The following is a 26,164-nucleotide window of genomic DNA, read 5'->3' as shown; positions in this document are numbered from 1 at the left end:
CTCCTAAATCCCTTTGTTGCTCTGCACATCTCAATAGCCTACCATTTAATGCATATGACCTATTTAGATTTGCTTAATGCATATGACCTATTTAGATTAGCTTCCTCAGATAAAATTTAAAAAGCCTGGGAACAGGACCTATAGTTTTTAATTTCTGAAGAAACTTGGAATGCAATTTTCAAATTGGTTAATACCTCTTCTTTATGTGCCCACCACTCTCTCCTACAATTTAAAGTAGTTCATAGGGCTCACATATCCAAAGTCAAACTATCTTGTCTTTATGCGCTGTATCTCCTCATTGTGATAAATGCAACAGTGGAGATGCTTCATTAATTCATATGTTCTGGACATGTTAGATTCTTAAGAAATACTAGAACAAAGTATTTCAAACTTTCTCTGTCATTTTTAAATTTAATTTTAAACCTAATCCCTTAACTGCTTTATTTGGTATTGGAGAGAGTGACATAACTTTAAGGGCATCTGAGTTGCATATACTAGCTTTTATTTTTCTTATGGCTAGGCAGGTGGTGTTGCTCAGATTAACAGATTGCTTGCTCAGTTACCCTGCCTACTCTTGCTCAGTGGCTACATGACATAATATCATATTTACATTTTGAGATTAGATGCTCAATTTTCAATTTGAATTCAAATTTTCAAACACTGGAGACCCTTTTTGAATTATTTTTCTAATCTTTGATTTGTTATGAAGTTGAATTGTTGACTAATGAGGTAATTTATCACTGATAAGAATTTTTGCTCTTTTTTTGGCTAAACAGCTTCTTTCTTGGTAGTGGATTTAGATTTTCCTTTCTATATAATAAAATATCAATACAATATAATCTGTTTGATTAAAATGTGGGGTACCTTGGATGAAATTATATGAATTAAGTTTAATGTATCTTTTTGACTTTTCACATATGTACTCTGTATTTTTGGATATGAAATTTCAATGTTAAGAAAAATATTAGCAAAGTAAAGATGTTAGTAGCAGATCATGTTTTTTTTTGTCTGCATGCTTGAAAATTGCTGAAGATTACATGTTGTGTGATTGGCAAACTGATCACTGGGGGCACCAGTGGTCAACTTGTATTTTTTACCGAAGTATTTATTTTTCGTGATTTTCTTTTGCTGGTTGCTCGAGGCTGCCAGTTGCTTGAATTCTGGATAACTGGGGTTTTACTGTATGTCAAAATCAACCTGAACAGCTAATATTGAACTTATTTGGCAAAAGCTCAAGCTATTTATTAGCATTAATGACCAATATATTATAGTTTATATTCAATTGAAAGTATATATTTGATCTGAATATAAAAATATTAAATAAATTACAAAAATCTATCAATTCTATCTATTTAAGAATCAAGCATACAACCTGCAAGTAAATCTATATATTTATATTTCAGTTTGCAGGGATGACTGGGGCAGACACAGCTATAGAAGATGGGAAACGGGAAGTAGCAAAGGAATCATCCACGACTGAAGACAAAGGTGAATAAAAATGCTGATTTTTGAATGTTTTGCATAGATATTTAGATTGATATTCAGCAGGTTGATCAGTGTTTTCATTGAAACATCATTTGAGTATTAAGTTGATGACTCTGGAATATAGAATAAATCCTATAGATCTTTTGTGCTTTAAATCTTTTATAAATTTGTGGTCTTCCAAACTCATCTATGATCTTTTCTCTAAAATTCCGCAGGATTATATATTTTAAATGTTAAAACATATTAAAAATGTTGCTGCATAAATGTTGTTTTGTTGTTAATCACTGGGATTTTAGTTTCTTGATTCGAGGTCTGTAAAATAATTAGGCATGTCTTACTATTGGATAGTCTTTGAACATTCACAAACTCATCATTATCGCAATCACTTCTGTCGCCTTATGTTGATCTGGAAGTTTTGGTGAGGGTGCAGAGGAGATTTACCAGGATATTGCCTGAATTGGAGAAGTTGTATTCTTAGGCAAGGTTAGCAGAGCTAGGGCTTTATTCTTTGGAGCAGAGAAGGATGAGAGGTGACTTAATAGAAGTCTACAAGATTATGAGAGACATAGATCAGGTGGACAGCCAGCACCTTTTTCCCCATGGTGAGAGCAGCAAACACCAGAGGACATCTGTGCAGTTGATGAAAGGAATGTTTAGGGGAAAAGTCAAGGAGTAAGTTTTTAAACAGGGTAGTGGGTGCCTGGAATGCATTGCCAGGGGTGGTGGTGGAGGCTGGTACAATAGGGGCATTTAAAAGACTTAAGACAGGCACATGGATGCAAGAAAAATAGAGAGCTATGGGTGTGAGGTGGGGAAGATTTAGATTGTTCAGATGATTAATCTAGGTCGGCACAACATCATGGGTTGAAGGGCCTGTACTGTGCTGTAAGGTTCTACGTTGCTTGTAATAAATATAATTACTGTATATAAGATACCAGCAGAGAAACAGATTATTTGGTTCATCTAATTTAAGTTGGCATTAACTTTTTGCTGGAGACTCCCATCATTCCTTAACTAAATCTATCAGCATAACTCTCACATGCTTATTTTGTGTACATAAAATATATATATAGTGGCTTCTATGTGTTAGCACAATTGATTGCACAATACAGGGAATCCAGTTATGCTAAAACTTAGTGCATCGGCAAGCCATACTGTTTTTGAAGTGATGATTCTAAAGCTAATGACTAAATTATAAAAAAATAGATATCAGGGAGTATTCTGCAAATGAATACTTAATTTAATCTGCCCTTTTTCTGAAAGGTCAAAATTTTAAAAAAATTCTTTGCTTTTTTTCTTGAGAATTAACAAAATAATTTTATTCCCCATTTTCAAGTTTTTGTTTTTTGTTGTCTGTAATTCTTAGTGAGTTTGTCAATATTTTTTGTTCTGATGACTCACAGACCTGAAATATTAACTGCTTCTCTTTCCACAGATGCTGCCTGACCCGCTGAATTAATTTCAAATTTCCTTTATCTTTTGATCTTCATTTACTTTTTTTTTAATGTGGTTGGGAAGTAATCTCTTATGACCTCTTCTACAGGAAGTGACCTCACGGCTGCTAATTTGAGTGTCACAGAGACGCCACTGGAAACTTGTGAGATGTTTGCAGATGGTGAAACCAATGGTTCTTGTGGAGAGCGTGAAGAAGCATCTTCGACAATGAATCATCAAAATTCAATTAAAAACACTCAGGACACTGTGAAAACAACATTGCAGGATTTAAATGAACTGAAACAGATCAATGAAAATGGAATATTAGGAGAAGACAATAAGAAAGTTAAAGCAACTAATCATATGAATTCAGATGATTTGACACTAGCATCTGTGACGGGAAGTAATGGATTTGTTTTAAATAGTAAACCGTTATCACAGGTACAGACTGGGACCCCGACCCTCATCGGTCATGCTGCCAAAACACTTCCTTCATCTCCCAGTAAGGCTGGGGGAATTAACAAAGTGAAAAACTTAAGTACAGCATTAGCTGCTGAAGTTCTGCAAAATCAAGCCATGAAATCTCTTACGATGACATCCGTCAAATCAGGAGAAAACCTCGAAGAAAATACAACTCAGGCTAAAAATCTCTCTCAAGGCCTCAATACTGAGGTCAAGGTTCATAGAGCAAGGAAGACTCTGCCTAAGCTCAATGCAAATCAGGTAAGAAGCTTAATTTTCAAATGTTATTGGTACTGGTTATAATGTTTTGAACATATTATTCTCAACCTTAGAATGGCTGGTTAAATTACTCTGGATACTTTGAAAAGGATGAGCAAATAGCATAATGAGGGAATTGTTTATTTTTGTGGAAAAAAAATAGCATTTGGTTTTGAAACAACAGGTTTCACCTATACATACATTGGTGAAACCCAGAGGATCTTCAATGAGATTTGCTTTTATTGTTCAATAATTTTAAATTCAATCAACAAATTTCCATAAATTGGCTGTTTTTGTAATCTGAATTAGATTTTGTGAAGCAATTCTAAACAATGTTGAAAGGTTATGTGGACAGGTTATTGACAAAAGTTGAACATATTTGAGATGCTTGGAGTTATAGAGTTGACCAGAACAGAAATGGTTCCCTTGGCCCACAACATGAATGCCATCTATGCTAATGCCTCTTGTCTACTTTGGATCTGTATCCTATTTAAATGTCTGTCTAAATGTCTTTGGTTGAGGTGGGGGGGGGGATGAGAAACAAGTGATTGTGTCTGATTCCATCACATCTTCTGGCAGCGAGTTCCAGATATCAACTCTAGGTTGGGAAAATAGAGCCACCTTCTAACCCATTTAAAATATTTTCCTCTCACTTTAAATCAATGCCTTTTTGTTTTTGATGCAGCCACCAAAGGAAAATGATTCTGACTTCATCTTGTGTCAGGTCACCCCTCAGCCTCCTTCTCTGCAGGAAAGTCTTCCTATCCTATCTTTGCCTCTAAAATCTTCCTTTTTGGGCAACATGCTATTGAATTTATTCTGTACTTGCTCCAGTGCAACCACATCTTTCCTATAGTAGGTGACTTGATTTGTATGCAGCACTCTAAATATAGTTGTAAATAGAGTTATAAAGATTTTTTAATTAAAAATAATTAGATAGGCAGCAACAGGCCCTTTCAGCCCATGAGCCCTGCTGCCCAATCACACCCAAATGACTTATACATTTGGTACGTTTCAAAGGGTGGGAGGAAGTTAAAGCACCCGGGGAAAACCCACACAGTCACGGAGAGAATATACAAACTCCTTAGAGTGCGGAATTCAAACCCTAGTCCTGATCGCTGGTGCTGTAACAGCGTTGTGCTAACTGCTGTGCTAACCATGCCACCTGATTGGCCCAACTTGTATATGATGACAGAGCTGGTCCTATTGAATGCACTCAGCCAATATTCCTCGAAAGCTTTCCTATCCATTTACTAGTTCAAATATTTTGTTTAAAGTTGCTATTGTCCCAGTTTTACCACTTCCTCTGCAACTTCATCCTTAACTTTTCATCCTCTGTGAAGAAGATTCACTTTAAATCAAAGCCATCTAGTTTTAGATTTCCTACGTGGGAAACAGCTTATGTCTATTTTCCTTATCTATATCTATGCCCCTCATGATTTTATAAATCCCTATAGTCCCTCCTTAACTTTCTCTTCTTCAGGGAGAATAGTCCTAGACTATCATAATTTAAGCTTACCAGTCCTAGTAACGTTCTTGACAGTTTTTTTTCTTTATCTTTTCCAGCTTAGTAATATCTGCCCTGTAACTGAGTGACCAAAACTACACGCAATTCTCCACATTCCATCTCACCAATACCTTGCATTTGTCCAAGTTTGTGTTCAAATTTATTCCAAGAGTACATGCATGACATCACATTCAGGGCCAGGCAGAATTTCTACGTATCAGTTATATAAACTGTATTCATGAAAAAGATACATATATTTAATCTGGATAAGTGTGAAGTGTAAGTGAGGTGATGCAGACAAACCAGAAGGCTGAGTACAGGATTAATGGTAGTTGCTCAAGAGTGTGGATGAACAGAGTGACCTTGGGGGTCCAAATCCATACATCTCTCAAGGTTGCCGCACAGATTGATAGAAAAGTTAAGAAGGCCTATGGAATGCTGGGCTTCATTAATAGGGGGATTGAGTTTCAAGAGTTGAGAGGTCATGTTGCAACTCTATAAATCTCTGGTGAGACCAATATTGTGTTCAGTTTTTGTCTCCTCATGACAGGAAGGATGTGGAAGTTGTGGAGAGGGTACAGAGGAGATTTACCTGGATGGAATGGAAAATAAGTCTTTTGAGGCAAGGTTAGCAGACCTGAGACTTTTTTTTTTGGAATGTAGAAGGATGAGAGGAGACTGAATAGAGGTCTACAAAATTATAGGAGGCATAGATAGGATGGACCCTAACCCTAACCCTAACCCTAACCCTGTTCCCCAGGGCAGGATCAGCAGGGCAGGATCAGCAAACATCAGAGGACATATGTGCAAAGTGAAGGGAGGGAATTTTAGGGGAGACATCAGGGCAAGTTTTTTTACGAGTTGTGTGTTCCTGGAATGCCTTGGCCAGGGATGGTGGTGGATGCTGAAACATCAGGGGCATTTTAGAGACTCCTAGACAGGCACATGGATGGAAGAAATATAGAGGGTTATGCATGCCAAAGAGTGGTATTAGGGATGCGAAGGGAGGTGAGGGCCTCGATAAAATAATTGATAGAGACAGTGATGAGCAAACTAATGGAACTGAAAGTGGACAAATCTCTGTGTCCTGATGGGATGTATCCCAGGGTACTGAAGAAAATGGCAGGAGTTGTAGTTGATGCATTAATAGTCATTTACAAAAACTCTCTGGATTCTGGGCAGATTGCAAGACAGCAAATGTCATGCCACATTTTAAAAAGGGATGTAGTCAAAAGAACAGTTAACTATTGACCAGTTAGCTTAATGTCTGTAGACAGGAAAATTCCTGAAGCTGTCAATAAAGTTGAAATAGCGAGGCATTTAGAATGAAGGAGTTCCATCAGGTAGATGCAGCAAAGATTCAGAAAAGGCAGGTCTTGTTTGACAAACTTGTTGGAGCTCTTTTGAGGATGTAATGGGTGTGGTAGATAGAGGGGAACAGGTTGATGTTGTATATTTGGATTTCCAGAAGGTGTTTGATAAGGTTCCACACAAGGTGCTTATCAATAAGCTACAGATGAAATGGAGTCGGGGAAGTATATTGGCATGGATTGAGGATTGACAGAAGGCAGAGCATTGGAATAAATGGTTTCTTTTCTGAGTCGCAGACAGTGGTAAGTGGGGGGTCGCAGGGGTCGGTGCTGGGCCCACAGTTGTTCACCATTTACACTGATGATTTGGAAGAGGGGACAGAGTGTAGTGCAGTCAAGTTTGCAAATGATAATAAGTTGAGTGGAAAAGCAAATTGTACAGAGGATGTGGAGAGGCTGCAGAAGGATATAGATAAGTTGGGTGAGTGGGCAAAGGTCTGGTAGATGGAGTACAGCGTTAGTCAATGCGAGGCCATCCACATTGGTAGGAAAAATAGAAGAGTAGATTATTATTTAAATGGTGGTAAACTGCAGAAGGACTTGGTAGTGCTTGTACATGAATCGCAACAAGTTGGGCTGCATGTACAACGGGTATTTAAAAAGGCAAATGGAATGTTGGCCTTCATTGCTAGTGGAATTGAATTCAAGAGCAGGGAGGTCATGCTGCAACTGTACATGATACTGGTGAGGCTACACCTAGAGTACTGTGTGCAGTTCTGGTCTCCATACTTGTGGAAGGATATACTGGCCTTGGAGGCAGTCCAGAGGAAGATCACCAGGTTGATCCCGGAGATGAAGGGGGCTGACCTACAAGGAGAGACTAAATCATCTGTGATTATACTCACTCAAATTCAGAAGAATGAGAGGAGATCTTATAGAAACATATAAAATTATGAAAGGGATAGTAAGATAGAGGCAGGAAAATTGTTTTCTCTGGTAGGTGAGATCAGAACTAGGGGATACAGCCTCAAGATTCAGAGGAGTAGATTTAAGATGGAGATGAGGAAAAACTGTTTTTCCCAGAGAGTAGTAAATCTGTGGAATTCTCTACCCAGGGAAACAGTTGAGGCTACTTCATTATACATATTTAAGGTTCAGTTCGATAGATCTTTACATTAAAAAATGTAAAAACTCCAACAGGTAGTTGGAGTTGAGTCAATAATCAGATCAGCCATGATCTTATTGAATGGTGGAATAGGCTTGATCGGCTGGATGGCCTATTCCTGCTCCTATTTCTTTTGTTCTTATATTTAGTATTTTTTTAAGGAATATATGGGTTGCCACAACATCGAGGTCCAAAGGTTCTGTACCATACCGTAGTGTTCTATGTTCTTAAAAAAGAGAGAAATGTAAACAAACAAACACAAAATATATTCAGTAATAAATAATGTTCAAAGTAAGAGTCCTTAAATGAGTCTCCAAGTTTTTAAATATCATCTGCCATTTCTTGGTCAACTTTCCAAATTCATCAGGTTCCTGTTGTAATTTTAGATAACCTTCACTGACCACGACACTACCAATTTTGATGCTATCTGCAAACTTGCTGACCATGACCAGTACGTTGTCATTCATATTATTAATATAGATGGTAATCTCTGAACCAAACACGAATCTTATAGCATCACAGGGCTCCAGTCTGAGTTACAACCCTCCACTACCAGTCTCTTGTACCATCAAGCCAGTAGTCTACTCTATTTTCCAGCCCATCTTGGTTCCCATTAGATTTGACCTTCCAGAGCAGCCTACCATGAGGGACCATGTCAAAGGTTGTAAAGTAATGCCCCAACTTTTGTATTCTGTGCTTGAACCTTTGAAGACAGATGCTTCCTTCACCACCTTTTTTTCTTACATCACTTTCAATGAACTATAGCTTTGAACTGTTAGTGGTGACTGTGTGTAGACACAATCCGGCAACTAATAGTTCAAGGCTATAGTTCTTTCCAAGTGGCGACATACTGTGCAGTCCATAATGTTTGGGACAAAGACACTATTTTCTGTATTTGCCCCTGTTCGCCACAGTTTTAAATTTGTAATCAAGCAATTCACCTATAATTAAAGTGCATATTCCAAGTTTTATTCAAGGTTATTTGTATACATTCTGGTTTGACCATTTAGAAATTCCAGAACTTTTTATTCATAGTCCCTTCACTTCAGGGCACCATTATGTGTGGGACATTTGGCTTCTCAGATATGTTTAAATTGCTTAATTGGTGCAGGTCGAAGAGAACTAGGCTTGCTTCTAAGCCTTTGATCACCTTTGGAATCTGTAGTTGCCATTTTTGAAAATGAGTGCCAGAGATGTGCCAATGAAAGTCAAAGAAACAATTATAAGGCTGAAAAACAAGAATAGAAAAGTAAGAAACCATCACCCAAACCTTAATATAACCAAAACCATCTATTTGGAACATCATTAAGAAGAAGTGTACTGTTGAGCTCAGTAATCACAAAGGGACAGGTATTCCAAGGAAGACGTCTGCTACTAATAACAGAAGAATTCTCATCATAATGAAGAAAAATACCCAAATGTATTTCTGGCATATCAGGAACACTCTTGAGGAAGGAGGTGTGGGTATGTCCTCAGAATATGTCTTCATGAATAAAAATACAGATTTCAGATATATTGTCAGAGTACACACACGACATTGCATACAATCCTGAAATTCTTTTTGATCTGTGGGGGAAGTAGAATGACCACTTACTGGTAGTGCAAAAAAACCCATGTACACAGCATATACATGTAAACAATAAAGAACTGTAAACAGGTAACCAATGTAAACAAATACAAAGAGAGAATTTAAAAAAAATCAATGAAGTGCACAAGTAAGAGGTCTTAAATGAGTCCCTGAGTGGATGGATAGTAGCTGTTCCTGAACCTCATGGTGTGAGTCTTGTAGCACCTATACCACTTTCCTGATGACGTCGGCGAGAACAGAGTGTGTCCTGGGTGGTGTGGATCCTTGATGATTGCTGCTGCTCTCCGATGGCAGCATTCCCTGTAGATGCTCTTGATAGTGAGGAGGGTTTTCCCTATGATGTCCTGGGCTGTGTCCACTACCTTTTGGAGGGCTTTGCACTCGGGTATTGGTGTCCCCATGATGCACTGCTCAACACATTTTCCACCTGTTACAAGATCAAACCAGCAACCACAAAGAAGGCATATCACACAGGGGTAAAGATGAACAATTACTTTATTAAAAAAAATTCACCTTCAAACTTTAATTAAAAATCCCCCCTTTTATAACAATGCCCACTGGTTACTATGCAAATTTCTATAACAGTGTAAAACTAACAAATTCCCCAGCCTATATATAACATATGTAATTATGTTATATTTCCAACCAGCCCACAGAAAAACTTAGACACAAAACACACAAGACTCACAAAACTTCGATCTCAATCGAAGCAAAGATCTTAAACAAAATTCAGTTTGCTTGGTAAACTGAAGCCAAAAGATCTTTGAGAGGGGGAGAGAGAGAGAGAGAGAGAGAGCACAAAATTCGAAGTTGTCTTCTTGTGTTGCTTGCAGAGAGAGGAACAATGGTTTGGTCCAGATCCTTCTGGCTGCCTTCGGAATGTTCATTCCTTTTAAGAAGCCCAACATTCTAAACTGCCTCCCAGACAATGACTCTGCTTGGGCCTCCTTCCACTTCACAGCCACACCCAGTGGTTGTTTGTCTTCCAAGTCCAGAAATTTCTAGATCATTTTCCGCACATTCCCGGTCCGTTTCCCACTCTTTTAGCAGTCCACTTTCACCGTGGCTCTCTAAGGCAAACTGACACTTTTCAACACAAAACCACACAACACATAGGTCAATACACAACACAGAACTCTGTAACACACCACACATCTGTAGAAATGTGCCAAGGTTTCTGGTGTTATACCAAACTCTTGAGGAAGGAGAGGAAATATAGAAGCTATACCGCAATATGCAAACTATGGCAAAAGTGATATGCTTTGGATCTTGGGCAGTTCCTTTACACCCCCACACTTTGCTCTCTTCATCACTCTGATACAGCTTAATCTTGGTGTCATCTGTCCACAAGACCTTTTTCCAGAAATCTGCAGACTCTTTTAAATAATTTATGGCAAAATGTAATCTGTCCATCCTTTCTGTGGCTAGTTAGTAGTTATCTTTTTATCTGTCCATCCTCATCTATCCTGTTGTGGTTGTCTGGAATAATTTCCATCTGCCACCCTCTGCACAGTTTTTCCATCTCATCCTGCTGTAGTCTCTGACCATCTTCTTCACTAGCCACACCACCACCAGCTTTTGTGCCATGTGCAAACTTGATTATCATACCATCTACTCTTACATCCAAGTCGTTAATATATTTCACAAATAGTAATGGTCCTAGCACCGATATTTATAGTAGTCCACTGATCTCAGACTTTCAGTTGGAAGGGCATCCTTCCACCACTACATTTTGCCTTCTATTACCAAGCCATTTTTGGATAAATTTTACCAGCTCTCCTTGGATCCCATGTGTCTTAATACTGAAATATCCAGGAACTTGACAAATGCCCTACTAAAGTCCATATAGACAGTGCATCACTCTGCTTTCATAAATCTTCTGTCTCCTCAAAAACCTCAAATCAGTGATGCATGATTTCCCATGCACAAACCCATGCTGATTTTTTTTCAAATCAACCCCTGATTTTCCAAATTAACATAAATCCTCGCCATCCATTATTCCCTTTCCTTGCTGGCCTATAGTTAGCTAGGTTATTCCTTTTGTTCTTAAATAAAGCAACAGCATAAGCAATGCACCAATCTTCTGTCTCCCTTCCTGTGGCAAATGAAGATGCAGGACCCCAACTCTTTCCTGCTTTCCATTAGGAAGCTGGGATACATCTCATCTTGTGATTTATCAATGCTTGTATATCCCATGACATGAACACCTTCCCCTTGTCGCAGATTATCCCTCCCACACAAAAATGTAGGAGCAGGCTCCTCAATCCTGCCTTGTCATTCAATATGACCATGACTGATTTTTGGTGTCCTCAGCTCCTTTTGTGACAGTGGTGCAGTACTTTTTTTTACATTTTATTTGTTTTAAATTATATGTACAGCCTAGTAACAGGCCCTTTCAGCCCATGAGCTTGTGCTGCCCAAATACACCAATCAACCTATAACATCCATATGTTTGAAGGTTGGGAGGAAACAGGAGAACCCAGAGGAAACGCATCCAGATACGGGGAAAACACACAAACTCCTTACAGACAGTGCCAGATTCTAACCCAGGTCCCTGCACTGTGATAGCGTTGCATCAACTGCTGCACTAACCATGCCACCCTAATTTAATTCCTTGATCTTGCAAATATTTTCAAAAAATGTATCTCCCTGAACTCAATACCTTCTATATCCTTTTCCTTGATGAATAAATGAGAATTATTCATATTAACACCACTCTTTCCCTATCTTCCTGCTTGTTTCTGATATACTTCTTGAATGTCTTTCATTCTTAGTTTAATTGCCAAGGATACTTCATGACCTCTCTTTGCCCTCCTAATTACCTTTATAATCTAATTTGGTACCTCAACTATCTTGAAACTCACAGAACCATGGTCACTGTTCCTAAAGTGTTTACCACCATTTTTTAGGAAGAATTACAATGATTTAACTGCAACTGGAGGACTTAAGTTATAAGGGGCAAATGTACAGGGTCGTATTTTATTTTTCTGGTGTATAAGAGGCGAAGCAGTTATTAAAATTAAGGTGTATAAAATTGTAAGGATCATTCTCTTTTCCTGAGAGTAGGGAAGTCTACAACTGGAGTTTTAAAATGAAAATACATTGATTTATAAGGAACCTGAGAGCAACTTTTTCCACCATAGAGGGTGCTGCCATGATGATATAAGCTGCCAGAGGAAGCTGTAGAGATGGGTACAGTTAAGAGCTTTGAAAGATGGGTTGTGAGTTCTTATTTCAGCCTAGTCAAAGCCCTTGTGGTTCATGCAAGAGGAGAGGACAGGCTGTCTAATGTTTCACTTGGAATAAGAGAAATAAAAAGATGGTGACCTGAAAGAAAGAGGTTATCATCTGGAGAACCCCGAGGGTACAAGTTTCATCAGCAAGGCACTGGAGTGGTGGATTAAAAAGGAATCAGTTGTGGATGTCCGGGAACAACAAATCTCTCTCTGAAAACTGACAAGAACCTTCTGGAGCAGTAACCATTTACCTTTCAAACATCAAAGTTCACCTGGTGAACTTCACAAATGTTAAATTATGTGCACAGTATAAGAATTGCCTGCAACCATTGAACTTGGAGGAATGAGAAGTAAGATTGGACTGTGAACCAAAGAATGTTTCTGAACTTACAGACACATTGCATACACGTGCACTTAGAATTAGAAGAGGGTTAAGTTAGGTTAGTTAAGTCGATAGTGATAAGTTAAAGTGTGATTCTGTTTTCATGTTTAAAGATAATTAAAAGCAACTTTTGTTTAAGTAACCATTTGTCTTGGTGAATATCTATTGCTGCTGGGTTTTGGGGTCCACTGGGTTTGGTGGTTTAATTTCCCAAAATGTGTTGTCTGAGTGAAATTTCATCTATCATTCTTTTGCTCACTTGCATTAAATCCTGTTGTAACCTGAGATACTGTTGTATCCTTTTTCACTGATCTGCTACACCACTAATTTTGGTGTCATCTACAAACTTAATTTATGTGCCACCCATCTTATACGAAACATTAATATATATATCGACAATCCTCAATGTATTTTATTCTCAATGTTTTTCTTGTCACCTGTTGCATTGTCATTGTGCTTATAAGCTCCAGCCAATTTAGTCTAAATGCTCCTAGAGTAGTCTGAACAAATCTCCCTGAAAAGATATTGACCCCCTCAAGTTTAGGTGCAAACCATCTTTGTAAATGTCCCACTTCCTCCAGTGGTGAACTAATGACCAAGGTATCTAAAGCCATGCTTCCTGCACCCGAACTTTAGTCATTCCTCTGCCAAGTTTACCTAATTTCCTCTCTGTCAGGGAGTTAATCCTGAGATGCTGGCTGTTCTGTTCCTTAATCTTCTGCCTAATTCCTGAAATTCACTTTGCAGGACCACATTATTCTTTCTACCTTTGTTGTTGGTACTGCACATACTATGGCTTTTGTTTTTTTGTTTTTCCTCCCCCATCAGAATGTTCTGTACCCAATCCAAGATATCTCTGACCTTAGCACCAAGGAAGCACAGATAATTGAGAACTCTCTCTCTTGAGCACAAAAATGCCTGTCGATACCCCTCACTAACAAATCCCCCTACCTCAACTGCTTACTTGGAATTTTCCCTTCCCTGCTTTGCTGAAGAGCCAATTGTGATGCCCCAAACTTGGCTTCTGTTGCTACTTTCCGGTGAGAGCTTACCTCTCCTAATGGAACCTACAGCTTAGCTTTGAATACCATCTTACCCTCAGTGCTGGTCAACAAGCTCCAAAACCTGGACCTCTGCCAGTAGATCTTTGACTTGCTCTTTGGAAGACTACAGTACGAATCAGAAACGGCATCTCCTCCTCACTGCCGATCAACACAGGCGCACCTGCTCTACTCGCTATCCAGGACTGTGTGATGAGGCATAACTTAAGTACTGTCGACAAATTTGCCAATGAAACCAAGGTCTTAAGTACAATCACGGATGGCAATTAGGTAGTGTCCAGGAGGGAGATAGATCAGCTAGTTGATTGATGCTACAAGAACAACCTTGAACTCACCACTAGCAAAATCAAGTGTTACAACATAGACCAGCAGCAATTGAAATTCACCAAGACAGTGGTTTTTTAAAACAATAATTTTTATTAATAACTTAATAATAATATAAAATTTCTTACTTAACTCTCAACTTAACCCCACTAAATGCAAATGTGTGTGTCTATGTCTGTGTGTGTGTTTGTGTGTGTGTGTGTGCGTTTGTGTGTGTGTGTGTGCGTGTGTTTGTTTGTGGGCTAGATCCAAGGCCATTACAGTTTAGGCACAATTTTGAAGAGATTATTCAAATTTAAAGTCTTAGAGATCTTTTGTGTTGAAACTCAGTCTTTAAACTGTTGTTCAAAAGTTCTCAAAGCTCACAAATTCTTGTAGAGTTGCTTTCAGAGAAATATACCTTGAAATGAATGACGTTTTATTGCAATTCCCTTCTCTTTCATGGAGGTTATGGAACTTGTGATTTCCATGATGATTTCACAAACCAGACAAGGGTTTTAAGCAAAGTGACCATTACAATGGGCGCAGTGGTTCTGCTCTCTCTTGACCAAGAGAGACAGCTGAAGCGGCCCTTTTCTTTGAAGCCACTGCTTCTGTGGTCAAAGAACCCTGACAAGGAAGAACACAACAGCACCTTCCTCTCTGAAGATTACTGTATCTCTGACTTCAGATGATCTGGTACATAATTTTAAGATGCTTCTTGAAGTCACATGAATGACATCACTGCTGGGCTGGGTCTGTTTAAAGTGTTTTTTCAGAAAAATGTGTCAAGAAGCAAATGGTCTCCGGCCTGTTTCCACAGGTCATGAAGCAAATGACTTCTTGTTTACATAGGAGTTTCTCCAGCAAACATTCCTTGTCTTCAATATTTCTATGAAACAATTACTCTAGTTTTTATGACTTTTAACTGAACAATGATAAGGATTTGATTGCTCCCACTTGACGGAGCCTTGACGTCTGCTTTAAAATGATGTAATGTGTGTCTTTCCCTGTTTCCAACCCACAAACTACCTCTCTAAAATAAAATATAGAACATAAAGATGAATAATTACACAAATCTGTCACTTAAGGAACTGGATTGTAAACTTCAGAAGGGGAAATCAGGAGAACACGAACCAGTTCTCATTGAGCAGTCAGCAGAGGAAAGGGATATTAACTTTAAATTATTGGTTATCAGTATCTCTGAGGATCTGTCCTGGGCCTCCATGTTGATGCAATCATGAAGAAAGTTCACCAATGGTTATACTTTGTGATGAGTGTGAGATGATCTGGTATGCCACCAAGGTCTTTTGCAAATTTCTACAGATATTTCATGGAGATCATTCTGACTGGTTGCATCACTCTCTGGTATGGAGGAGCCAGTGCACTGGACAAAAAATATACAGACAGTTGTGAACTCAGCCAGTGCTGTCATGGGCATCAGTCTCATCGAGGGCATCTACAAGGGGTGGTGTCTCAAGAAAGGAGCCTCTATCATCAAGGACCCTCACCATTCATACCATGCCCTCTTCACATTTCTACCATCAGGAAAGAGGTACAGGACTCTGAGGATAAACACCCAGCAGCACAAGGACAGCTTCTTCCCACCCTGCCATCAGATTTCTGAGCAGACATTGAACCACACACACACGACCTAACCTTTTCTTATTTTTGCACTAATTTATTTATTTTTAAATGTAATTTTATAGCAATATTTGCACGTAATGCTGCTGCGAAACAACAAATGTTGTGACACATTCATGACAATGAATTCTGATTCTTATTCTGGTTTCTAAAACAGTATACAGTAAAACCCCTGTATTCAGAATTCAAACAGCCAGCAGCCTCAAGCCACTGGCACCAAAAAAACAAGGAAAATCAATAGAAAAATTAAAATAAGAATAAAATAATAGGTAAAATATGCAAGTTTAAAATGGAAAAAGTAAATGTTCTCTGAAGTAACACATAAACCTTTGGTGAAGATGGGAGCAAATATTTAGCCAACAGAGTGCCCTGGTTGGTGCTTTGCTCGTAGCCAGGTTGAAGAGCTCCTTATCCCTGCTTAGTAAGAGTCATCTCGCTCAGAGCTTTATCTATAAACTTGGAGGAAGGGGTTAAGTATCTAAAATATTATTGTTTGTCTTTTGGGTGGCTCTGTGGAGGGGGAGGAACCTGCAGATGTAGCGACAGTTAAATGTTTTTAAAAAAATGTGACTGAAAGAAAGTAAAATGCTTTAAGGATTTTATATACACACATGCAAGTGAAACTTTTTCAGTGTAAGTAGTCTTTTGTCTTTTATTTTCAAACTTTTTATTCTTAATGCAGGTGTATTAGTTAGACATTGCAAAAGTAAGTCTCAAGCAAAGGGAAAATACATTTAACTGCCAATCACTAATCCTCATAGGTGCTGGACACCAGGGGTTTTACTGTACCTATTTGAGAGCCGAATGATCAAGGGCACAAAATATTTGGTAATATTGCCAGTTTTGCACCAAATCTGGCATATCTCTCAACTGCCAATATCCAGAATTCTCACCTAAAAGTTGGAAGACCTGAAAATGCCAGCTGATCTGCCCTTGAATATTGCCAGTTGTGCTCTATTGAATCCATCAGTGGACCATGAGCATGGTTCATTTTCCTGTACTCAAACTGGGCAATTCCCTGTTTAAACTGTCAGAGGGGAGCTGGCGGAGGAACAGCGAGAATATGAATTAATATGGAATGAAGAGTTTTGAGGGATGTGTAAGTATTTATTAATGTTCATTTTTATAGTTAATTGCAATTGGTTAAACACTTTAATGTCTTTGAGTTAAAATGTTTAATTTTAACATTTGTAAAAGTTGTAGTTTTTTTATTGTTTTTTTGAAAGTTTTAGAATGCTATGGATTCCAGAAATATTCAAAGCACTTGACAGAAGTCAGTCAAAAACCTGGAGATATGGCTTAGCCACCTGTCATTTCTTGGTTATGGCAAATCAGCTTCATCAGAGAGAAAGTGATTATCTTCAGATTACTGCAGAAAAGTGAACAATTGTGCAATCACTTGACAACTAGTCTTGTTGAATTTTTTATGCTTTATTGATTGAAAATCAGATATTCATAATTGCACTATGTTCTGACTTTTCCATTAAAATAGCCACATTTCCACCAGAAGCTAACAATTTATGTCTTAAGCACTAAAAAGAATAGCATTGAATAGTAGCTCTATTGGTTTGTATTCACTGCAAATCATCCTTGTATTAAAAAAGCTGGTTTAATGATCTTTGACGGAAAATATTAAGGACACTATTTTCTACTCTGGAAATTGCATTTAACATCTGGATTAATCTTTCCTCATTTCATCAAAAGAGATCTGTGAAAAGGCATAGTGGTTCTGGAGCAAGACTGATGGGTGACAGGTTAAAGAGTACTAAACCCACCAGACTAATTTATGTAGTTGCATATAATAGTTCACGATATAGAACACATATAGGGCAGCACAGGCACTTCAGCCCACGAATTTGTGCTGACCTATATAAATGTATTCAAATGATCTAAACCTTCCGTACCTCACACCCATAACTCTATATTTTTCTTGCATCCAAATGCCTATCTGAGTCTTTTAAATGTTCCTATTGTACCAGCCTCCATCACCAGCAAGGCAATATATTCCAGGCACCCACTACACTTTGTGTAAAAGAAAAAGTCACACATGCACGCACAAACAACTTTCCCCTGACGTCTCCCTTGAAATTTCCTCCCCTCATGTTGGAAAGATGTCCTCTGGAATTTGCCACTGAAGCCCTGGGAAAAAAATGTGCTGGCTATGAACTCTATCTGTATCTCATAATTTTGTAAACCTCTATTAAATCACTTGTCATTCTTCTTCACTCTGTTAACCTTGCCTTATAAGGCACATTATCAAATCCAGGCAAAATTCTGGTAAATCTCTTCTGCACCCTCTCCAAAGCTTCCACATACTTCCTGTAATGAGGTGACCAGATGGAACACAATATTCCAAGTATGGTCTAACCAGTTTCATAGAGCTGCAGCATTACCTCACGACTCTTGAACTCAATCCCTTGACTAATGAAGGCCAGCATATCATAAGCCTTTTTATTAACGTTTGCAGCAATCTTAAGAAATCTATAGATTTGGACCCCAAGGTCCCTCTGTTCTTCCCACTGTTAAGAATCCTGTTATTAACTATGTACTCTACCTTCAAGTTTGACCTTCCAAAAATGCATCACTTCACACTTATCCAGATTGAACTCCTTCTGCCACTTCTCTGTCCAACTCTCTATCCTTTTGTAACCGACAACAACCTTCTACCAATATCCACAACACCTCTTACCTCTGTGTCATCTGCAAACATACTGACGCATCCATCCACCTGTTCATCCCAGAACAGATCACTTTGGAACGCCACCAATCATTGAACCCCAGGCAGAAAATGTTCCATCTACTACAGCCATGGTCCCATGCCTCCTGACTTTTTGAAGGAGTCTACGATGGGGACCTGTGACGTATCTGTGCTAATATTAATCCTTAAAGTTAAAATCTTGAGTTATGAAATATATATTTCTTAGTAAAGTTAGTTTATGTGGGTTTGGACACACAGATACACACAGAAATAATTTTGAAAGCTGAAATGTCTGTTGAGCCATTGTTTTGCTGGAAGCCTGTTTGCTTAAAAAGATTGTTAATTCAAAACTTCAATCAGTCATAAAAGGCTTATGACTGTTCTCCATTGAGAATTGAAAATAATACGTGTTTTCATTGGAGCAGCTGTGTATACACACTGCCATTCTGCTGGTTATGCTCGCAGACAGGCTGGAATCTGTTGGATCATGATTCAGACTTTTGAAGAAGACATTAAGAACTTCAAAGACAGAAGGAGAAACATATTTCTGAACGAGAGGCATTTTGGGACCAGAAGACACTTGGCCATCCTGTAGGTAACACAGGATTGAAATACATTAACCAAAAGAGGTACTGTTTACATGTTACTCCTGGTCAAAGGTCAGCACAGAATAAGTGGCTTTTGAAGGAGGAAGACCACTTCTGACTGTCTCTTTAAGATAAAGAGGGGAGTTCATCCATGTCTTTTTTCTATGTAGGCACCTCATTTAACCCTTGTCTGGGTTTGTGAAATCATCGTGGAGGAAAACAGCCACTTCACTGTCTCTTTGTAAAAGAGGGCAGTTCAAGGTGTCCTTTTTCTATGTGGGCACTTCATTTAACCCTTGTCTGGATTTGTGAAATAATTGTGGAAGAAAATAGTCATTTGGCTGTCTCTTTGGAAAGGAGGACAGATTTATCATGTGGGAGATAGATTCCAAAATCTCCATGCAAGAGAGAGAAAATTGTTTGTATGGAGAAACATTGCTCTGAAGACAACTCTGCAAAAGAAATTTGTGAGTTTTAAAGAGGTCTGATGACTTGATTTTTCAAAATACTTCATTATTGCTTTTGAGCAACAATATAAAGAAATCTGATGCCTCACACTTACTCCATAATTGCCTTTGAACAGCATTAAAGACAGAGTTTCAACAGAAAAGCTTTCTGAGACTGAACTTTAAAATCATTTCTCAAATCATGCTTAAACTGTAATGGTTTGGGTTTTAACATATACACATAGTAGAGTTGAGTTTAGGGTTGAGTTTAAAGTTGAGTAAGAAGTGTAATTTTATTAATAATTTATAATAAAAAATATTGTTTTACATAATCTGATGTCTTGGTGATGGTCTAGTACCTAAATTGCTTACTAGAACCCATATACACATTGACCATGCTACCATCATCAATTTCTTTTGTCACTTACTCAAAAAACTAAATTAGGCTCATGAGGCATGACATGCTCCTTGCAAAGCCATGCTAACTACCCCTGAGAAGACTATGCTTCTCTAAATTTTAAAAATCCTGTCCCAGGGTGGCACAGTTGGCGTAGCGGTTAGCACAACACCTTTATAATGCTAGTGATTGGGACCTGGGTTCAAATCCCTTGCTGTCTGTAAGGAGTTTGTTTGCTCTCCCAATCTCTGTGAGGGTTTTCCACGGGGGATCCAGTTTCCTCCCACCGTTCAAAACATACTGGGAGTGTAGGTTAATTGGGTGTAAACTGGGCAGCACAGATTTGTGAGCGAAAATGGCCTGTAACCATGCTGTTTGTCCAAATTTAAATTTAAAATTTAAGAAACATGTCCAATAGTTTTCCCACCAGTGATGTAAGACTGACTGGTCAATAATTCCCAGGAATTTCCCTATTACCTTTTTTTAAATAGGGGACTACCTTTGTCATTCTCCAATCCTCTGATAACTCTCCTGTGATCAGAGAGAACGTAATGATTATTGCCAATGCCCCAGCAATCTCTGATTCTGATTTGTCATATAATCCCTTCATTGAAGGTAGGCTGCTGAACTACTGCAGCTAAAGTGCTTAAAGTAGGGAGCAGTTAAGGCTACTTTGTGGAATGACTGAAAGCAGTTAATGCTTCAGGTCTTTTTCATCCACCTTCATGATGAGGTTTTGTTAGATGTGAACAACTTAAAATAATAGAATTAAGGAAAAAGAAACAAGAAATAGGACTGCTTTTGAAATTCTTTGCTGGATAATACTTGATTGTTTGGGCATTTTGATTTAGCAGGAGAGTGAGACAAGAGGTTGAATCATCAAATGGCATGGGTAGAAAGAGAAGCAGCGAAATATAATGAGGCCTTTTATGGACAGACAAAGCAGATGACAGCAGCAATGCAGGTCGTGCCAGTAGAGATTCATAGAAATGAATGCAGAAGGAGACCTTTTGGTCATTGATGCCCATGTTATTTGAGAAAGAGCTACAGAATCTTGATGCAAGGCCATCTAGCTTTCAGTTCAGTACTCCGTGTTCATCCAGATACTGATTGCCTTTAGCACCTTTGTACTCTAAGAGTTTTAGTCCCTCAAAGTTCCTGAAGTGAAAATTATGTTCCCTTTGACGATTATCCTAAACTGATGCTCTTTTTATTCCACTCTTATAGTTTTGTTCATCACAGTTAAATCTTTTTCTTGCCTGCTCTGTTCTGAAATGTGCTTGTGAATAGTTTCTTTGATCAAATTCTTCTAGCAAGTGAACAAATTAAGATCTTTAGATGAGCCCTTTGGAAATCTACATGAATAGGTAAATGAAAAGTGAAATCTGAAGTTCTTTGCGAATAACTGGTTATAAAAGGCTATGGGTTTCATAAATAATTTGAGAGTACAGTCTCTCACTGCTGTTGTAGGAGGTTCCTACCTGCTTCAAAAGGACACCAAGCAAGCCCAAGAAAAGAAGGATGAGCTTCCTCAATGGCCATCGCCCAGTAGCACTTGAAATGAAATGCTTTGAAAGGTTGCTCATGACTAGAATTAATTTGAACTGAGGAAAAGATCTGGACCCACTGCATTTTCCCTACCAACACAATTGTTCCACAGCAGATGCAATCTCAGTGGCTCTCCACTCAGCCCTGGATCACCTGGACAAAGGTAATATGTCTATCAACACCAGCATCCCCTCAGAACTAGCAAGCAAACTTCAAATCCTGGGCCTCTGCAGCTGCTTCCTCATCGGAAGACCACAGTCAGTGCGGATTGGTAACAACATCTCCCCCTCACTGACGATGAAGACAGGTGCACCTCAGAATGCATGCTTTGCCCATTGTTCTAATCTCTCCACTCATGACTCTGTGGCTAGGTACCATTCAAATGCCATTTACAAATTTTTCAGTAACATCGTGGTTGTCAGCAGAATCATAGGTTACAGGAGTGAGATAGATCAGCTTGTTGAGTGGTGCCACCTGCACTCAACGTTAGGAAAACTTAAGAACTGATTGTGGACTTCAGGGAGGGGAAACCAGGAGAATACAAACCAATCCTCATCGTGGGGTCAGCAGTGGAGAGGGTAAGGAACTTCAAATTCCTGGGTGTCATCATCTCTGAAGATCTATCTTGGGGCCATCATGTTGATGCAATCATGAAGAAGGCTCGCCAGTGGGCTATACTTTGTGAGGAGTTTGAGGAGACTTGGTATGTTACCAAAGACTCTTTCAGATTTCTTCATGATAACGTGGAAAGCATTCTGATTAGTTGCATCATTGTCTGGTATGGAGGTGCCAATGCCTGGAATATATGTGTATATGTGTGAGAATCATAAGGTAGTGATCATGGGAGATTTTAACTTCCCTCACATTGATTGGGATACCCATACAGTTAAATGTGTTCAAGATTGTTTTCTAAATCAATTAGTAGAAGAACCGACTCGGGACGGTGTAATACTAGATCTCCTGTTAGGGAATGAGCTAGGTCAGGTATCGGACATTAATGTTGGAGAACAAATTGGGTCTAGTGATCATAACTCTGTTAGTTTTCGGGTAGTTTTAGGGAAGAGCAAGGAGGGGCCTAAAGTTGAGTTTCTGGATTGGAGAAGAGCAAATTTCGAAGGAATAAGAAGGGATTTGGGGAGTATTGAGTGGGACAGGATATTTTCAGGTAAAGATGTAAATGAAAAATGGAGGATATTCAAAAAAGAAATTTTGTGGGTACAGAGTAGATATGTCCCAGTGAGGATCAAAGGAAAGGCTGGAAGTCATAGGGAGGCTTGGTTTTTGAGGAATATTGGAAATTTGGTTAGGAGAAAAAGGGCGGTGTACAAGAGGTATAAAGAACAGGGAGCTGAGAGTTTGAAGGAGGACTACAAGGAGTGTAGAAGGAATCTTAAGAAAGAAATTAGAAAGGCCAAATAAAGGCACGAAGAGGCTTTGGCAGACAGTAAAAATAAATCCAAAGGGTTTCTATAGGAACATTAAAAGTAAAAGATTAGTGAGGGATAAAATTGGACCCCTTGTAGATAGCGAGGATAGGCTGAGTGAGAAGTCAGAGGAAATGGTGGAAATTTTGAATGATTTCTTTGCCTCGGTATTCACTAGGGGAAAAAATATTGAACCAGTTGAAGTAAAGAAAAATAGTGGGGAGGTCATATAAGGATAACCGAGGAGGTAGTGATGGCTGTGTTGAAAAGGATAAAGGTGGATAAATCTCCGGGACCGGACAAAATATTCCCAAGGACACTCAGGGAGGCTTGTGGACCGATAGTGGGGCCATTAACAGAGATATTTAGGATGTCGCTGGTCACGGGGGTAGTGCAAAAGGATTGGAGGGTGGCGCATGTGGTTCCGCTGTTTAAGAAAGGGTCCAAATGTAAACCTGGGAATTATATGCCCGTGAGTCTGACACCTGTGGTGGGCAAGTTGATGGAAAGTGTTCTGAGGGATGGTATTTACAAATATTTGGAGGTACAGGGATTGCTAGGGAGTAATCAGCATGGTTTTGTCAGGGGTAGATCATGCTTGACAAACCTGATTGAGTTTTTCGAGGGGGTTACAAAAAAGGTCGATGAAGGGAAAGCTGTGGATGTTGTCTATTTAGACTTTAGTAAAGCTTTTGACAAAGTTCCCCACAGGAGGTTAGGAAAAAAGGTGGAGGCATTAGGTATAAATAAGGAGGTAGTGCAATGGATTCAGCAATGGTTGGATGAGAGGTGTCAGAGAGTAGTGGTGGAAAATTGTTTGTCTAATTGGAGGCCAGTGACTAGTGGAGTTCCTCAGGGATCGGTCCTGGGTCCACTATTGTTTGTTACATATATTAACGATCTGGAAGTAGGGGTGGAGAATTGGATAAGCAAGTTTGCGGATGATACAAAGATTGGTGGTGTTGTGGACAGTGAGGAAGATTACCGTAGATTAAAAGGTGATTTAGGAAGGCTGGAGGTGTGGGCTGAGAAATGGCTGATGGAATTTAATACAGATAAGTGTGAGGTGTTACATTTTGGAAAGGCAAATCTAAATAGGTCATATGCATTAAATGGTAGACTATTGAGATGTGCAGAGCAACAAAGGGATTTAGGAGTGATGGTAAATAGTACCCTCAAGGCTGATACTCAGGTAGATGGTGTGGTGAAGAAGGCATTTGGAATGTTGGCCTTCATAAATTGGAGTATTGAATTCAAGAGTAGGGAGGTTATGATGAAATTGTACAAGGCATCGGTGAGGCCAAATTTGGAGTACTGTGTACAGTTTTGGTCACCAAATTATAGGAAAGATATAAACAAAATAGAGAGTGTGCAGAGAAGTTTCACGAGAATGTTGACAGGATTTCAAGGTTTGAGTTACAGGGAAAGGCTGTGCAGACTGGGGCTTTTTTCTCTGGAGCGTAGAAGATTGAGGGGGGACTTGATAGAGGTGTTTAAGATTTTAAAAGGGACAGACAGAGTAAATGTGGATAGGCTGTTTCAATTAAGAGTGGAGGAGATTCAAACTAGAGGGCATGGTTTAAGATTGAAGGGGGAAAATTATAAAGGGAACATGAGGGGAAATTTCTTTACGCAGAGGGTGGTTGGGATGTGGAATGAGCTTCTGGCAGACGTAGTCGAGGCGAGATCATTGGTTACATTTAAGGAAAGACTGGATCGTTACATGGATAGGAGGGGACTAGAGGAGTATGGACCGGGTGCTGGTCAGTGGGACTAGGAGGGTGGGAATTTGTTATGGCATGGACTAGAAGGGCCGAACTGGCCTGTTCTGTGTTGTAAGTGATTATATGGTTATATGGAATGGGAAAAGGCTACAGAGGGTTGTAAACTTTGTCAGAACCATCATGGGCATTAACCTCAACTCCATTAAGGACATCTTAAAGAGGCAGTGTCTCAAGGATTTTCACCACCCAGGTCATGCTCTTTTCTCACTGCTACCATCAGGAAAGAGGTACAGGAGCTTGAAGACGCACACCCAATGATACAAAAAAAAACGCTGCTTCTCCTCAGCCATTAGATTTCTGAACGGACAATGAACTAGACACTACCACACTTTTTTCTCATTTGCACAAATTATTTATTTTTAAAATCTTTTATCTACTGTATTGCAATTTATACCAACTTTGTACATGTAATTGCATAATAGTTCTGCCTCAAAAGAACAGATTTCATGCCACATGTTCTTGACAATAAATCTGATTTTGAGATCATAATGAATCTTTGAAATGTTGGTTTGGTCAAATTGATGTTGCATCCAATTTGGGATATACCATCAGGAAATAACTAAAAGCTTCAAAAAAGGTGCCTAAGTGATTGTATAAAATTATGTCAGAGTTGAGGGATTTTTTAAAGTTTTTGAGATATTCTGGAGAAAGCTATAGATTTTCACCTGAGCACAAGGAAGCTGTAAAGGAATCTCATTGAGGTAATTAAAGCCATTTATATGTAAATGAGCAAAAAACTGTTTCATTGAGAAAAGACAATAAACAGGACAGAGAATAAAAGTGATAGGAAAAAGAACCAAATCGACAGGACAAGTTTACACAGTTTTGATTAGGGATTGGGATATATCGACAGGTAGTAATGGAAGAAGATCCAGCTGACACATTCTAAAGTGAGCTTGGTTGAGTACCTTGAAAGGAAATGATTTGCAAAGCTATGGAGAGCTGGCAGGGCAGGGAAAGATTCTAATTGGATTGTTCCTTCATGAATCTTGTGTGAATTTAAAAGGATGAATTACCTTAGACCATGCTGTAATATTTCAGTGAAGTGTGATTTTAAATCCTTTATTTGATCGTTCCTCAGTTTTTACTTTTCCAGGAAAAATGTCTGTTTATTCTTTCATTGTTATAACTTGTTCTGTAATGTTGTAAATTACTTCTTGCATTATTTACCTACGATCTTCTAAAACACAAGCACACTAGCCACTATTCTCTGACAGACATTAAATTAGTGCTGCAGTGCTAACTGTGCTGCAGGAACTCAGCAGGTCATGTAGCATCCGTACAAAGTAAAAGGGCAACCAACATTTTGGGCCTGGGCCCTTTGTCAGGTTCTAGAAAAAAAACAGGTAGATGGCTCACTAAAAGGTTTGGAGTTGGGAGGAAGGGGGGATTGTACAGGGTAACAGGTCAGAGGTAATAGGTAGACACAGGTACGGAAAAAGATA

At 38.9% G+C, this 26,164-nt stretch overlaps 1 protein-coding gene across 9 annotated transcripts in view; it reads left to right on the top strand.

Moving 5' to 3' along the window:
* LOC138762269 (histone-lysine N-methyltransferase EHMT1-like) overlaps positions 1 to 26,164 on the top strand; it is a 302,471-nt gene that overhangs the window by 90,117 nt on the left and 186,190 nt on the right. For all 9 annotated transcript variants that reach the window (XM_069935973.1, XM_069935979.1, XM_069935988.1 and 6 more), the window contains 2 exons: positions 1,404 to 1,488; positions 3,029 to 3,642. In XM_069935973.1, the coding sequence (XP_069792074.1) occupies positions 1,404 to 1,488; positions 3,029 to 3,642 (699 nt within the window). The remainder of the gene's footprint in view (positions 1 to 1,403; positions 1,489 to 3,028; positions 3,643 to 26,164) is intronic.

Source organism: Narcine bancroftii, chromosome 1 (genome assembly GCF_036971445.1).
Source record: "Narcine bancroftii isolate sNarBan1 chromosome 1, sNarBan1.hap1, whole genome shotgun sequence".
In the NCBI taxonomy this organism is placed as follows: Eukaryota; Metazoa; Chordata; class Chondrichthyes; order Torpediniformes; family Narcinidae; genus Narcine; species Narcine bancroftii.
The sequence above is the reverse complement of the archived record's forward strand: the minus strand, read 5'-3'. Positions and strand labels throughout refer to the sequence as shown.